This window comes from Pseudoliparis swirei, chromosome 5 (genome assembly GCF_029220125.1).
Source record: "Pseudoliparis swirei isolate HS2019 ecotype Mariana Trench chromosome 5, NWPU_hadal_v1, whole genome shotgun sequence".
In the NCBI taxonomy this organism is placed as follows: domain Eukaryota; kingdom Metazoa; phylum Chordata; class Actinopteri; order Perciformes; family Liparidae; genus Pseudoliparis; species Pseudoliparis swirei.
The window spans coordinates 6,950,752-6,967,171 of record NC_079392.1 but is presented as its reverse complement, the minus strand read 5'-3'; the positions used below and the strand labels follow the sequence as shown (position 1 = coordinate 6,967,171).

Below are 16,420 nucleotides of genomic sequence, written 5' to 3'. Positions count from 1 at the left end.
CGAGCTCCACATGCACGTGGGTTTTTTAAAAGCTCCTGTCACTATCATCCACGTTTTTCTTACATTTTCTCCGGCACTATGAATGATGAATTAATCTCTGACTTACATTTATGAGTATAAAGTGTGATAAGGGAAATGGGCTCAAGGTCTGAGGGCGAAGCAGCCAGAGAAAGCTTCGTCCAATAAACCACAAAAACACTTTGCTTCACTTCCCCACATCTGGTCACCCTTAGCGTCAGTGTGTGTGATTGTGTATGTGCCCATGTGTCTGTTTACATTAATGTCTGTATACAATAGGTGTGTGTGTGTGTGTGTGGGTAATAGCATGTGGTTGAATTTAGTAGAAGGATTTGTGACCGGTCTCTACTGAGGGAGAGGTGGAAAAAAGAGGAATCATACAGCACCAAGATCCAGTTGTTTTCACTTAGAGACTTCACTGTGGCTTCCCCTTTCCACAGGAGAAGGGGAGGAGGGTGTGTTTGTGTGTGTGTGTTTGTGTGTGTGTGTGTGTGTGTGGAGAGTGGAGGTCCCCTTGTCGTCTTTGGGAGCCCAGCCAGAGCCCTAAAGGCCCCTCGATCATCACTTGTTTAGCCGCTCATTGTACTGCCGAGTCTCCAGGGGCTGTGAGTGTAATCGAAGGGAGGGAGCAGCCTGCAGATGTGTGTGTGTGTGTGTGTGTGGGGGGGGGGGGGCAGCCTGAGGTAACCAGGGTCACATTTGACTAATTATGACCTAAGCTGAGATGCGGGGGATATCACGAGTGCCCTGATCTCTGGTGAACGACCCAGAGCTTTACAAATCATTATCCCCTCTGAGCAATCACGTCAACGTTGTCCTAGTGGTCAGTTTGACTCCAACGGCAACGACTTATTTAATTTAATATACATCACGTCATTTTAATCGGTGTGAGCTGGAGCCGATACCGGCCTCTTGAAGGCCAGCGTGGATGTACTGGGTGGCTTGATTTGAACAGAGTGTCACGTGCATCTCTGGTCGCCACTTGAGGAAGTGCAGACATTCTGCCCGAAGTGGGTGGTTTTATTATTTTTTAATACCCTTTTTTTAATGCACTTTTTCTTTTCGCACAGAAGTCCCAGTGTTGACTCTGAAACTCGGAGACTCTGAAACTTCCAGTAATGAGTGAATGAGCTCCACTAGTCCAGAGCAGGCACTGGCCAGCGCATTACGATGCCATCTCCACGGTGTTTATTTACCAGGGAACAGATACAGTAAACACAAATATGCTAATAAAAACACAGACCCAAACAAAAACAACTCTATTTAAAAGGCATCTCTTTTGCAAAACAAGCTGATTTTTTATCCAAAAGAGTTCCACTTGATATAGAAATCAAGAAGGGGCCACTTTTGGCCAACTTGGTGCATGGAAAAATATAACTGCCTCAAAGCCCGACCATCAGAAGTAGATTTACGGCTCCACAATAAATTTGATTGGATCTGGTAACGTTCAGGAAAGGTTGAAAAGTATAATAGATATTTTATTTCCTCAAGGGGAAATTTGTCGAGTCAGTAGCAGCAACACAACTGTTGTCTCAGCCTCATAGGGCAGAATGTATCTATTCTCCTGTATCTGTGGCTGAGGATGAGGGAGAGAAAGGAGAAAGTACCTCTGTCCCTGAGGGAGGTGAGGGAGGTGGGGGGGTGGTGGTATGGTTGTGGACCAGTTTCTTCAACGACTCCTCTTCCACCTCCAGGTGCTGCCCAGCTGGCAGCCGATGATGGAGAGCCAGCCTTCAAACCAGTTTGTTAAGACGGCTGGTGTCGGGCTCGATGCTGCTCCCCAGCACAAAGTGCCGCATTGTGGCTCCTCCCTGAAGTCACCACACTCTCATCTTTCTCAGCATCTTGCTGCACAGTTTTCTCATAGGCTTCAAAAGAAAGACTCATCCCCTGCTCTACTCCTCTCAGGTCTCCGGTTCATTCGGACGTCGGCGGAGACGCTGTACAGTACTCCTCCCTCCACTCCCCACTCCCCCGCTCAGGACACTCAGAGGGAGCTGTCGCCTCCCCCTGAAGTCCACCCACCTCTCTGGTCATTCTGGCCACAGCTCACGCAGGGTTTCATCGCGGCCTTTACAAATACAAAGTCACTCACCACCCTGTCTCCCTCCTCCCATCCCATCTACACACCCGACCACTGCAGAATCATCAGCAGATGCATGACTGGTATGACTGTGTTGTGTGTTGTGTCAGTCACTGGTGCAGGTGAGAAGGAAGACAGAGAACCACCTGTGGGTTCACTGGATCACTGCCACCACAGCACATGCCCATTCTGACAAACTGTGGTCTGCCTGCCTGAGAGGTAGTGTGAGTGAGAGATGGTGGTGGGCCACACACACTGCCACCAGCTTCTCACTCAGCAGCAGGCACTGGAGAGACATGAGTTCCAGACTCCTGCGAGCAGCAGCTGGATAGAGATGATGGTGGTCCCATGATGAGGGCTGGTAAACAATTAGCAGAGGGTCCAACGATGATTTCACGATGTGGCCGGAGGGGCCAAGGTGGGCCCAGCACCTTCATCACATTTCATGGAGGGGAGAGTGGATCGGTAGTCGCCGAGGCCAGATGGTGCTGACTTTGGGACAGGACAGGGACCAGGCACGATTCCACAGCACTGGGACTTCCCCAGCCTCAGGTTGACAGACAGCTGGGTGCAGGTGGAAGGGTGGCAGGGACCTTAGGGATCTGGGGCTGATGCCTGCAGGACCTGTGCAGCCCAGCTGTTCTCTAGCTGTCTCTGTCCGTCACCCAGGGAGGGCCAGGGAGAGAGAGGAGTGGAGGAGAGAGCATTGTTGATGTGCAGGTAGCAGGGGCCAGAGGGGGAGGAGGGGAGGGGAGGTGTGATGTGTGGGAGAGACGGGAGGAGGCTGGGAGGTGAAGAACTGGAAAAAAAAAAAGCTCGTCTCTTCTCCAGGGGAGCCTCCTGGCTGTCTCCCTCCCCCTTGAAGCCAGTTATCTGCTTCATGCCAGACCACACCTCCCTTGTGTTGTTCAGCTGGAGCTGCCTCTCCAGCTCTCTCCTGTAGGAGTCCCCTCCTCCTGAGCTGCCCTTCAGGTTGCGCTTGCCTTTTCTCCTCTTCCTCTCCTCCAGACCAGCCAGCAGCTTCATGTCGAAGCAGATCCCCCAGATCCAGGGTTGGGCTTGTTGTGTTGTTGGGGAAGTCCGTCCGGGGATGGTGATGGTGGTGTTCACACAACTTGGATGTGATCCGTGATGCAGTCGGTCATACTGTTGATGTCTCCCCGTCATGTCGTCACACAGCACATCCCAGTCGACTCCCAGTCCAAGTAGTTAGAGCAGAGCGCCATAGACCCAGACCTCACAGTCCTGGTGGTCACCGCACCCCTTTCCTTCACACCAGAGAACATGGTGGAGTCAGCCGGGTCAGGTCATCAGACCTGCGAGGGGGGGGAAGGTGGCGCGCTATGCGCCCTTAGTATTAGCATACAGCAAGTCGCGAGGGGTTGGCAGTGCCGATTGTATTGTTGCACCACTGCGAGCAGGATTGCGTCAGCAAAGAATAGAGGATCAAGATGGAAAACCTATAATAAGTCTAGTTTATTGACATCACAATTCAACCGTGATGTAATCCACTTCAAAAGAAACCCCTCAGTAACGGGGTTGTTGTGGTTAAATCTACTGGCCGGGCCGAACCTGCAGCGTTTGCAATGAGATCGCTCTTCTGTGTGTATTACTTAGTTGTTGTTCTCAAACTACTTCTCGGTTTGGATTCCAGCTCCAGCAGACGGCGGCCGTTAGAGAAGTTAGCATCGCATTGGTTCCCCCTAAAAGTCAATGGAGTTTTTTTCCCATTGGAGTTTTGGGTTATTGCAGGAAAGCTAACACAATACTTTTGATGCTTTGTTCAGCAACGAGAACTGAACACAAGTTTACCCCTTTTAAGATTTTTTTGAAGTGTGGACGTAAAAAGCTGAAGATAGGCTACGAGCAAATACACCACGACCACATGAGCTCGAGTATACGCAACAGGTCTGTAAGGCGGACTAGTTTGTGAATTTTTTATGACACTTAAAAGCTTAATTATATTCACTGACATATCTTATGTCGTGGAATCAAAAACGTTAAAATCTCCTCACCTTGTGTTAACCGCACACCTTATTTTAGGCACCTAACCAAAACCGATAAAAACTACAACCCAAAAAACACCTTGACTTTGAGACGTGGTCACCGGAAGGGCAACAAAAAAAAAAAAACGCTGACTCACTCCCTCGTTTCAGGACTCATTCCTGCAGCGCTCTGTTACAGTAACGAGCTTCAGAAGTACGAACAGCCGGGCCCATCCCTGTGAGGAGGGGTCAGCGTTAAGCAAAAACACACTCGCTCAATTCCACAGCGAGAAAAGCTTACGTAAACAAAAGATGTTCATAAAGATATATGATATACGCTCCAGCTCTGGCGGCGGCTTCAAGCTGCAAACACAAGTTGTGAGTTTGACTCCCTGCGTGCTGTCTGGTTCTGGTAAAGGAGAAAACGGCCCCCCGGTGGCTTCATTTAAAAAAAGCTTTGAGCATTGAGTTTCATCGCTTCTTAGACGAGAGTCGTGTAAATTCCCCCTGTCCGTCAAGCTCCTCCCCCTCTCTTCTCTATCGGTCACACGGGACAGATAACGCCGGAGTGATTTGGCGAGGACGGCCGGGCGCTCCGCAGAAAGGACGTCTGATATTAAACCCCTCCCCCCCGGCTGATGACCCGTCATCATCCATTTATGCGATATGAAAACCCCCGAGGTGTCCAGTCCGAGAATAGCTCCCGTTGTTCCGGAGTCTCGGACGCTCACCCGGCTATCGCCTCTTGAGTTTTGCCCGTTTTTTTTTCTCGTTGCGATATCGAGGCCAATTTCACTTATAAAAAGCCTTTAAGATGTCTTAAAATACACCTTGTAAGTAGGGAGCCAGGAGGCTCATCCTTTAGGAGGCACGTCAGCTGACGGAGGGGTCACTCTCTCGCGGCGTCTTTCCCGGTTCAAGTTTCTGTGTCACATTCCTCAGAAAGCTGCTTATCAACACAGGACAATATCAGTCCTGTTGCCGGTCCTCCGGCCCGGGGCTGACTTTGAGTAATTAAAATGGATCTCTCCAAACCATGCATCACTATAACATGACGGGCAACACCCATTGACATGTCCTCATTTGTTCTTGTTTTGCAGTAACTCCTTCTCAGAGAGCGACCCAAAGCCCAGAAGGTCCTTACGGTGACGGTAAGTCCCTCGACATCATTACATTACATTCAGCCAAAGAGACTTACAATCATTACATTCGTACACCGTAGACACAGCTACAGGGTTAAGTGTCTTGCTCAAGAACACATCGACTAGGGCGGGGATTGAACCACCAACCCTCTGATTGAAAGACGGTACTGCTAACCACCGACCCACAGTTACCAAGCGTTCCCCTCTCCATTATCCTTGCTGTCTCTTTGCATATATGAACTAGAACGGGCACTCGGTAGAGTGCATACCTTCGCATATCACAAGATTGGACATTGGATTATGAACATGTTGGCATTAGTTGCATGCTAATTGGATAACAATTGACCGTGCTATGGTAAAAAGAAGATTTTGACCTATCCATGACCTTGACCTTAGACCCGATCGATTCCAACATTTAATCAAATGGTCCCAAGATAATAACCAATCATCCCACTAAATTTCATGCGATTCAAGAATAGGTTGACCTTTTCATGACCTTGACCTTTGACCCGATCGATCCCAAAATCTAATCAAATGGTCCCCGGATAATAACCAATCATCCCACCAAATTTCATGCGATTCGGTTTAAAACTTTGTTTGTTCTGCGAATAACACGCATACAAATAAATAAATAAATAAATACACGGCGATCAAAACATAACCTTCTGCATTTTCAATGCAAAGGTAATTATATGGAGCCCCAAGAATGTTCAGTGGTAAATAAACCAATAAGACATCGATAATGAAATTCTAATTATGAATTCGTCTCGTTAAAATTCGCTTGACAGATAAATGGAAAACATGGGAAATGGAAAACATGCCCTAAAAAAAAAAAGATACATCTTTTATGTTTTGGCATTCTTATTAATTAACAAATGATTGGCTCATCACACAATGTTCTCATGCTATCACTCATGTGTAATGTCTGTTTACTCATTGGCGGTTGGGCACTTCGGGGCTCCGTGAACTCGAACGTTTTTAAACGTTTTCCCGAGTTGTCCCGTCGACGTGTATGAACCCCGCGCGGCGCTTTTGTCTCCCCGCAGACGCGCTGTACGTGCTGGACACGCCGACGGTGGTGGGGATCGCCTTCGCCGCCTTCGTGATCGGCGCCCTGTTGACCGGAGCCCTGTGGTTCATCTACTCACACACAAGTAGGTGCCTTACCAGCTGCTCCACCCCCTCCCCCCCCGCCGACTCGCCCTCTATGCATTAATGAGAAAGATAAGACGCAAGAGGAATGTCCGAGTGTCCCGCTGCCAGCGACGTGCCTGCTGGGAATGCCAAACATCCTGCTGCTGACAGAGGCCGGTTCACAATAACAGATTGACTCCTCTACTGTAAATATATCCTGTTGGTCAGCAGCGAGGTTCTCCTCTCTTTCCTGCCTTTGAATGTTTTTCGGGAGCTGCGGGGTGGTCGGCGAGTATTCTCAGTACAATGGCTGGAGACGAGTTGGAAATACGCCTCGTTGGGTTGAGGGGCCCTCACAGGAAAAGACACACAATCCGTCTATTAGATGCCAAGATCTTCCCCGTGGTCCCTAGCCCACTGACCCCTGGGGAGGAAGTGTGCTCCCAAGCAGCCCTCTGGAGGTCACCGTTGCATGAAGCTGCCCTGTTCTCACTGGCTGGTGATCCGCCGTTGCCGCGGCCGTCCATGAACGTCTCTCATGAACGGGGTCAGGATGTTTGGGTCGGGTCTTTTCAGGCAAATACAACGATTTACGCTCAGTTGACTGTTTGGACGAAGCTCACAGTTGGACGGTGTTAAATGGCGTAGATTAACAAAGGACGGTCGCGAGCGTGGCGAAGATCCAAGTCACGTCCGTAAGTGTTTTCAAGACCAGCTGTCAGGTTTTAAGTGCCTTTGATCTTCAACACAATATTGGTATTGGCTCCGCTTTAGAAAGCCACTTTATTTCAGCTTCATGGGTTTCCTAGAGTGCCTTATTGGCAGCTTTTCCAAAAGAAAATAGAAGAGAACATGCGCAGAGAAACAGGTGTAAGGATGGTCGCGCTGGAAAGACCTTCGCAACACGTTCCTGTTGTTGTTATTGAAATGGGATCCTCGCCGGGCGTGTCACACTTCCTTGGCCTTGCATGGCCTTACATGGCCTTGCATGGCCTTACATGGCAATGCATTGGCAGTTCCATGTGAAACAACCACCAAAAATAAAGTGTATTTTAGACCACAGAGAGATGAAACATGAAAACAGATCTGGGTCTTTCCCCCTACGACTCTGAGGACAATGGCCTCTTGAGAAAGATTTTTTTAGGTTGCTTGCACATTATATTTGAGGCTTTGTATCCGATGCGGTTTGATTCCATACAAGGCAATGAGAAGTGTAGCGCTTTTGAAAAGCACCCCACGATGCATTATTTGACATTTTGCTCGTTACCTTGGCGCGTTCGGAAGGTCCGCACGCCGTGTCTGGCGAGGTGTCGGCTCAAAAATGGTGAAACAACATGCGAACGGACGATTCTGAGCCGGTTGTGAAAACAAGGCTGAATAATACACACACGGGGAGAAATTTCACACATTATTAGGCTCTGAAATCCAAACACACGCTGACAAGATTATAGAATAATACGGATCAAACGCTGCGCTGAAGTGAGGTCAGCGGTTTTATAGACTACACAGCTTCATTTTCTTTGCCACGCTAGCGGCTAACATGCCCAAAAGATGGCGTCTAGTGCCTTCGGTGGACCTTTCCTCAAGCTTGTATTTTTATTCCACTCAGAATGAATTGTCGCTTTGAATTCTGATCAAAATGTGTTCAATACTTTGGTTTAATACCAAATACATGGACAGTTATAACTATTCCCATCCGCCTCAGCTGCACTTTGTCTTTAGTACTATTAAGCTAATGTTAGCATCATAAGAAGCTAAATCATGGTGTGAACACGTCACAGAGCAAACATTTTATAATGTCCACGTCTCATCAAATTGATCATTGGAAGCGTGTTATTATGATAACCAAATTGACATTTGCAGATTTCCCACATTATTATAAAGTAATGTAACAGACAGTTTTACTGTATGTCATCAACCATTTCAAAATACACAACAGGACAGTTTCAAATGCTTTTTTTAATGACTGTACAAATGTAATGACTGTACGGTGTAAAAATGCGTTGGCTTGTTGGCGTTCCCTTTGGACCAATACGTGGCGTTGGGGCGGCGTAGCGGAAAGGGGGAATAGCATGCTGCGCGAGATCCGTGGCGCCCACAGTCGAGACGCGGCGGGGTCAGACGACAAATAACGTGACGGCAGTGGTGCTAACTGGATGCTAAGTCTCAGTGCAATTCCACATGTTTAACAGACAGGAGCATAAACTATCGAAGCCCATAGTCACAGACATATTCATAAAATACAGTATCGGGTGTAAAATAAAAAAGAAATCTTAAAAAGATTCTTCCCACCGCGCTAAATATTAGCATGTGTGCTTCACTGCGAGCATGTTAGCATGCTAACATTAGCTAACATTAGCATCTCGCTCAAAGCAGCGCTGTGTCTAGCTATTTCTCTCTCTCTCTTTCTCTCTCGCTCTCTTTCTCTCTGCAAAGAGTAAACAGTGTCTATCGAGGTTTATGACCAATTAAATGATTTAACGCACGCACATATACACGTTTTCACTTGTCAAATCAGTGAGTTAGGGAGCTTTCTGTGCGGACACTTGAAAGATGTTGAAAGTTTGGAGTTTTAACTGCATGTGCCAAGAGATACTGGGGATGGGCTTCTGCTTTTTTATTTTTTTGCTTTCCACCTCCGACCGCTTTTTCAACAACCGCATGAAGAGTTTTCATACACAGTATTCATACACGTCCTTTTATCTCGGGAGAAAGATGAATATTAGACCGCGGGATTTACATTCCCCCCCCGACAGACGAGGTGGATCTTTGTTTCGTAGAGCCGTCGGCCCCGCGGGGGGAAAAGACCGCCGGCAGCTCGGCTCTGGTAAACATTAGAAGGACCGAGGGGCCCCAAAAGAGGGAGCGTCATGTAAGATCGCCCGCGGACACATATGGCTGTCAAACACACACAAACACACACACACACACACGCACACACACAGATTGGAAAATCGTTGCCAAAGAGAGCGAGCCAGGAAGCAAACAAGGGAAACGCTGCACTAATAACTGTGAATGCCGAATGCTCGCATGAAAATAAGACGTGGCTCCGTTTCAAAAGCAAACTCATCGCCAGTCGGTAGAAACGCTTTCCGAAACATTCATAAGCACTTTCAGTCGCCTCATCATTTTAAGCGTCGGATCCCGAGAGTCGACCAAACAAGATGCTTATTTGGACTTAGAACAATAAACCATTCAGTGGTTTGAGGTCCTGTCCCTGCGTCTGTTCTGCTTTATCTACTCAAGCCAGGCTAATTGAATCCAGATTACTTAAGAAAATGACGTAAATCATATCTCTCTCTCTCTCTCTCTCTCGCTCTCTCTCTTCTCTGGCTCTCCCAGCATCTAAAAACACTTTTTGTGGATCTGTGGCAGATTACCCTCGAGGATGTTGACGGTTTCGCACCAAACGGAGTTGCCGAGTGGCAACGGCGTCGCATATTCACCAAAAAAAAGTGCCTCGTGCTGAACATTTGATGTTTTTTAACACAAATGTGTGAGTCCTCAAAAGGCTTTGTACAGAATGTTCGGATGAAGAATTTTAGCTCGAGTGTGATGTGCATCGTGAACAGTGTGGAGACTAAACGGCGAAACTGTAACCAAAACGGTTCGCCGTTCTCCCGCCTGCCTCGGCTAACGCGTATGCATTTTGTTTTTTCTATCTCCATCCCACCCTCTCCCCCTCCCTCTCTCTGTGTCCAAGGTGAGGCAGCCGGCACACAGCAGGTCAAAAAGCCCCAGAAGCCCCAGAAGCCCCAGAAGCCCCAGAAGCCCCAGCCGGCCTCGGAGAACAGCAGCGCGGCCCACAGTATCGGCAGCACACAGAGCACGCCGTGCTCCAGCAGCAGCACCGCGTAGCCCCGGACGCTACCTGGGGGGTGGGGGGGGTTATTGATCTCCTCCCATGGGGATGGGTTATGATAGAAAGAGAAAAAAAAGTATCGTTTAAAAAAAGGAAAAAAGCACGCACTATACCACTGGTGTCCTGGTGTTACTGGTGTGTAAGAGTAGCATCCCAGCCTGGCAGCCGACAGAAACTACAAGAAAGAAATGTGAGTTCATTTTCTCTTCCAACCGAAGTGCTTTTTTGTTTTTTGTTGCTTGCTTGCTTTTTTTCCTTTCTGACCACAACATAGCCTTTTTTGTTTTGACCCTAAATGGTGAGATTCACGGTGTTCCTAGCGGGAAGGTTCACTCCCAATAGCGAGGCTTGTCTGCAGTGATGTCAGTATTAGGAAGTGGGATGTTTGAGGGCTGGACTGGAACACTTCACAACGCGCAACCCTGAAAGGTGGCGAGGGAGCGAAGCAACCACTATTATTAACATGCGGACAAAAGTGCAGTATGAACGGGAGTCGTCATCTCGACGCACACACACACACACACACACACAGAGAGAGAGAGAGAGAGAGCGACTGGCTTTTGAAAGATTGCAACACAGTGTAGGTATTGAATGTATACAGAAGAATAGATGCCAAAAAATGTGAATGGAAAATGTGAAAGACATGCTGATAAAATGCCACATTCTGTAAAGTATGCATACTTCCCTTCTAATGGACTTATACACACAGACTGGTAAGGCGTATTTTTTTTTTTACCAGCGCTCTCTGTACGGCAGTTGTAGTTGATGTGACACAACTTCACCGGGGCATTGTGGGTTCCTTTTCCCCAGTCGCTGTTGAGGGAATAATAGTGCAACATTTTGTGGGAATACGTTTGTTTTGCTTGACGTCCAAAAGATCCGACACACCCCTCTCACGTCTGTGCTTCACGTGCCGAGCTCCACACAGGAGGTGATGAGCTTAGCTCGGCATTAAGAAGGGGAAAAAAAAGTTGAGGGGAACGGTTTGCTCAGAGAAATAGTTCAAACCTAATAGAAACTATTCCTCTGGGCTTGCTATCCCCCCCAACCCACACACACACACACACACACACACTTCCAGTTGTTATGCTAATCACAATCGACGTACAGACATTAGAGTGTTTTCCCTCTTTGTGTCTCACTTCAAATTTGTCGAATAAGAATATATTTCTAAAATTTGCTAAACTGTTCCTTCAACGCCTGTATATTCCTGTTAATATTGTAAATACTAAAATGTCCTTTTGAGGCAGAGCGCGTGCAAATGCTGGTCTTGTATACTTGGTTTAATCGGTGTGAGATGCAAATTAACCCCGTCCCTCATTTAAAAAAATGATCAAATATGAATCAGGATGCTGAACACACTTTAACGATAGAGTACAATCTACAAACATCAATTTAAAATCATGGCTTCGTAGAGCTGATTTGGGTCCGACTGTCACCAGGGCCGCTCATTAATAGCGTCTTTATTCATGGGATGAAGAAAAACATCCAATGTTTACATTTGAGAACATGTAATGAGAAATTAAAGATGACCAATAACTTCACAGCTCGGGTTGGTAATGTTCTTCCGTTGGATCTTTAAAATAAAATCTTGCACACTCTTGCTAGTTTCTCTGCATTACCAACCCTTTGCTTAAAATGATGATTATTGTTCTGTACACACTCAGCTGATTGTGCATTAGACAGAGTAGATTTGTTTTTACATTATAAAGCCAGACAGTGTACAGATTATGTTTTTTATTTTTTATTTCTTGTTTAAATCTTGGCACTGACGGTGCGTTGAATAAGCTGTCGACGAAGCTCATTGTTACGGATATATACGGATATATATTTTCATGTTTTTTTTTTTTTCAAACTGCAATTCCACGACTAACCCCACCGTCTCCGAATGATATGAATGTTTACTGCCGTGCCTTCCTATAACCGGTATGCGTATTGTTTTTACAGACCTTTGCATTTGAGAAGGGAACTTTCCATTTAAGGATTTAACCAGAACCAGAAAAACAGAATGTATATTATCTCCAAGCTTTTTAGCTTTTCATTTTCTTTCTTATGTAAACATGTGTAAAGCTTTCTACAGAGGGAACAGAGTCTAAATATATATAAATATATATATTTGTGTATAAAATTATATTTTGGAATATATTTACCAAGAGAAGTTTATCGTCTTCTATGTGGGTATGTACTGTGAAGTGTGATTGGCTCACACGTGTTTATGGGGGATTTATTCTGATTATTCATTTAAGCCTCGTGGCATGTTTTGTGGCACTTTAACTGTTGAAAATGACATAACAAATCTATAATAATAATTATTGTTATTATTATTTTGATATATTCACCTACATTTGAAATATTCCAGTCATCAATATTGACAAACGTTGACACTGCGCTGACCTGTTTATATGCTTTTGAAACTATATATTTCAATTGTTGCTGAAAGATTTGTCACAAAACGTGTTATGAGTTTGTAATAACTGTTTTATATACAATGCAGGTCATTTCTTCTGTCCGTGGAATATAGCTCCTCGTGTTTTCATTATAGTTTGTCATTATCGTTTTATCTCATGTTTTGTTTGGCCAAGCTTTTCCTAAAATATTTTCATATGAAGTAAAGAAAACCTGTCATAGCAAACGAATATATCATAAACAAAAATGTCCCATTCTTGAAGATAAGTTGATGTCATAAATATTTGAACATAGCATCAGTTAAATAATGGAGTAAAGCGCCACACAAACATTTTATGATGAATTTTACAGCTTCAAAATATGATGGACTTGCTACGATCCAAGAGTTGGAAGTAATGGTTGCAATGCATCCTGGTACATGTAGGCAGAACTCAGCTTTCTGGGTCAACATGTCACGCACTGAGGATCTCATTGTTTTAACAACAACACTGACTGGACATCCACACACAAAAATGTCCCTCCTGAGTTACCGTAGTTACCATAATAAACGCCCACATCATAATTACATGAACCACCCCCTTCAAACTACTAAGGGGAAGAGGGCAGCATCAGCTTATGTAATAAGCGTGTAATAAGCATCTGTTAGAATGACGGGTTGGAGAACAACATCTCGAGTGTCACTTTGTTTCTGGAAAGAAACCGTTATCGATAACATAAGGACCACTTTGGTTCTGTTTTGTTTTCTTGGGTCCACGCCGCAGCCCTCGGCTCGAGGACAGTAAACACGCAGCAGTGAAACGTTGCTGTTGTCAAGCGGGAGCGAAACCTGCGCCGCGGCCTATAATCAGCGGTCATTGTGGGATGACGGCTCTCTGACATTCCTCGAGCTTTGGGGGTTTCACGCAACCCCCTTCTCCCTCGTGTAATTATCCCCCCCGACCCCACTTGTGGCACGCTGTTCAGTGGCCGAGCCTCCGCTCATGTTCTGGATCTCACTGGAGATCATTCGAGGATGTTCTTCTCGAGTTGCCGCTCGTATGGCCACATTCCTCCATGCCTTCTGCCCCCAGGACGACCGTGAATATGTCGAAAGTATACGCAATAAGGAATAATGATGCTGAACCAGACACAAGGAGCAGTGTTATAGAGTAGTACGTCACGATAATGACCTGAAAACGTTCGGCTGTAATCGGAGCACAAACCCATAGTGTAGTTATCGATTGTATTTTTTTATTTCATTTTTAACCATTTGACTACCTCATGTTTCTCTATGAATGTGCATTATGCGTGCTACGTTGTGTGTCTGTGTGTGTGTGTTTGTGTGTGTGGGTGTGTGTGCGTGTGTGTGTTTGAGCTCGAGAAACGCTGATTAAGGGGCCCTGCATGGTTTTATTGCAGTTTCACATTTATTTTTCAAAGTCAAAGAAAAAACGATGAAGAATTTGAACTTTCCCTTGTTGCCAAGATTTCCTTTTTGTTTTTTCGTTTGTTTTTTTCGGGGAGGGGAGTGTTGTAAAATGTGTAAAACTTTGATACGGCGTTATTGATTTTTTTAATGACATTTTTCCCATTTGTTTTATATATATATGCTGTATATAGACACGATAGCTGTATACCCATTATGTCCAATAAAATCTCTAATAATGTACACAAGTTTGTTTGTTTTATGATTTCCAAATGCGCGAGGTCACATGGACACAAACACACACACACACACACCTGAGTGGGTTCGGGGCAATGAGCTGTAATAACGGCGTGTAGCGGTGAAGTCATGACTCGTCTCTGGTGATCTCATACCGGGGTGATACAGACCATGCAGATTCCTGACCGGGGGGGGTCGCTTTGTATTAGATCATAGCTCCTTGGAGACGGCTGACCCCCTCCCTCAGAGGGGTTTATAATCTGTACACGTATGACAACATCTGCCCATCGGTTCAGAGAAAAATAAACCTGAGCGGGGAGAACAAAAAGAAGAAACCTGAGGGAGAACAACAGAGGAGGATCCCTCTATCAGGATGGATACGAGTAATATAGATGTCATGTGTGAAGAATGAACAATATAAATTACAATATATTCAATTCATATGACAGAAATGATTCATATAATAAGAGCGGTGGGCATGATGAAAAAGTGCCCACTATAATAACAGCAACAGTGGATGGAGGATGCAGTATTGGTAATTGTATTACGTAAGCATGCTCACATTAACGCTCTGACTTATTATTAAAGACAAATATTCTCTATAGTTTATAATGATCTAATGTGCACCCATTGCTGTGATCCTGAAATTTCCCCTCTGTGGGACTAATAAAGGAATATCTAATCTAGTCTAATCTAATATTCTCAAATGAGCTGTGCTTTTAAAGTTACCACTTACAGTCATGCTTTCCCTAAATCTCTTTTATGTAAACCCAATATCTCATTTTTAAAGCATGTATCTGCAACAATAGCCAAATGATTTCCAACGTTTATACAGTTATTCAGTTCAGGCGCGGCTCCCCGGAGATATCACCCGAATCTAACTTTCAACAAGGCATCAAATTCCTTCTCTGCTCCAGAGTTAATATCTTTTTTCCCGTCGAGGCTATTATTTGAAACTGTATAGCCCCTGAGCTAACGCTAGCCTCCCATCACAGCTGGTTCTTACGCTGCACCAACATATGACAACGGTTCATTCTGCCAGAATCCATAAAAACATTCCCATTTTGCTGAATTGCAGAGCGTGTTTTCCTTGTGGCACATGGGTACGGCATGTGTGTATATTTCTTTTTTAGACATCTGAGACCCTCTTGCTCACTGCTGTGTGTTCCTCCAGTAGGAAGAAAAAAAAGTCTCTGTAGTCTAAAATTACATTGCTCATAATGAAAAGGCTCAATCATAACCAGCTTTATACCACAAACATCTCCCACCCAATTAATATGAAAGTATTTTTTTCCCCCTCTGTACTCCCTTTCTCCTTCATCTCCAAATTACAACCACACACACAAACACACGCACACACACACAGAAAAAAATATATGAGAAAAAAAGGGAATAATGAGGCACGCAGCCTTCACTCTGACTTATCTGCGTAAGCTGTTTATATTTCTGCTTTTTTAAAATGGGGGACGGTGAAAGGGAACAAAGAAAGCAATGTCCAAAGATTCCTTTAAAAAAAAGAAGAAGAAGAAACTCTCCACCGGCCTGTGGCGCGTGTGGTGCGCTATCCTCTCTCACACATCACGAGTCACGAGCTTGCGATCGCGTGGACCTGCTCCCCTGTGAAAGGGTGGTTGGTAGTTTGAGATTTAAGTCCTGACCTTTGAGGAGCAACACACATCGCTCATTGACGCGCGGCCATCTTGTGGCCTCGACCTCAAAGAGGCTCCCACACCAGAACGTTTGCCATGGGTTCGAGTCTCTGGGGGCAGTTTATTTTTTTTAACATAATGTAAACCCAGTAAGAAAAATGTCGCAGCAGAAAGAGAAATCCTTCGCGTTGAGCGTTATTTTTTCTTCTTCGTGTGGGCATATATATGCTCAAAATATTATTTATATACAAAACGATCAAAAGATGTACATTAATTAGTGTATAGAAGTCAGGAAATGTATTGTATGTCGCTAAATGCGCCGATGGTGATTCAACTGGTCCGATGCTTATTACAGAGTTGATCGACAAGACTGCAAAGTTAATAATGTTGAGCAGCTTCAGACGGTCCTACAGAGATGCACTGTTATCATTATTCATGTTCCAGAACATGTGTGTGCATTGTATGCAGGGCTTTATGGGATGGGGGTCCGTAGCCGCTA

At 45.4% G+C, this 16,420-nt stretch overlaps 1 protein-coding gene across 1 annotated transcript in view; it reads left to right on the top strand.

The window, feature by feature from the left end:
• tgfbr3 (transforming growth factor, beta receptor III) overlaps window positions 1–14,283 on the top strand; it is a 73,170-nt gene extending 58,887 nt beyond the window's left edge. Inside the window, exons 15-17 of the mRNA XM_056414482.1 lie at window positions 5,187–5,237; window positions 6,275–6,382; window positions 10,066–14,283. Coding sequence (XP_056270457.1) covers window positions 5,187–5,237; window positions 6,275–6,382; window positions 10,066–10,220 — 314 coding nt within the window. The 3' untranslated portion in view covers window positions 10,221–14,283. The remainder of the gene's footprint in view (window positions 1–5,186; window positions 5,238–6,274; window positions 6,383–10,065) is intronic.
• The last annotated feature ends 2,137 nt before the right edge of the window (window positions 14,284–16,420 follow it).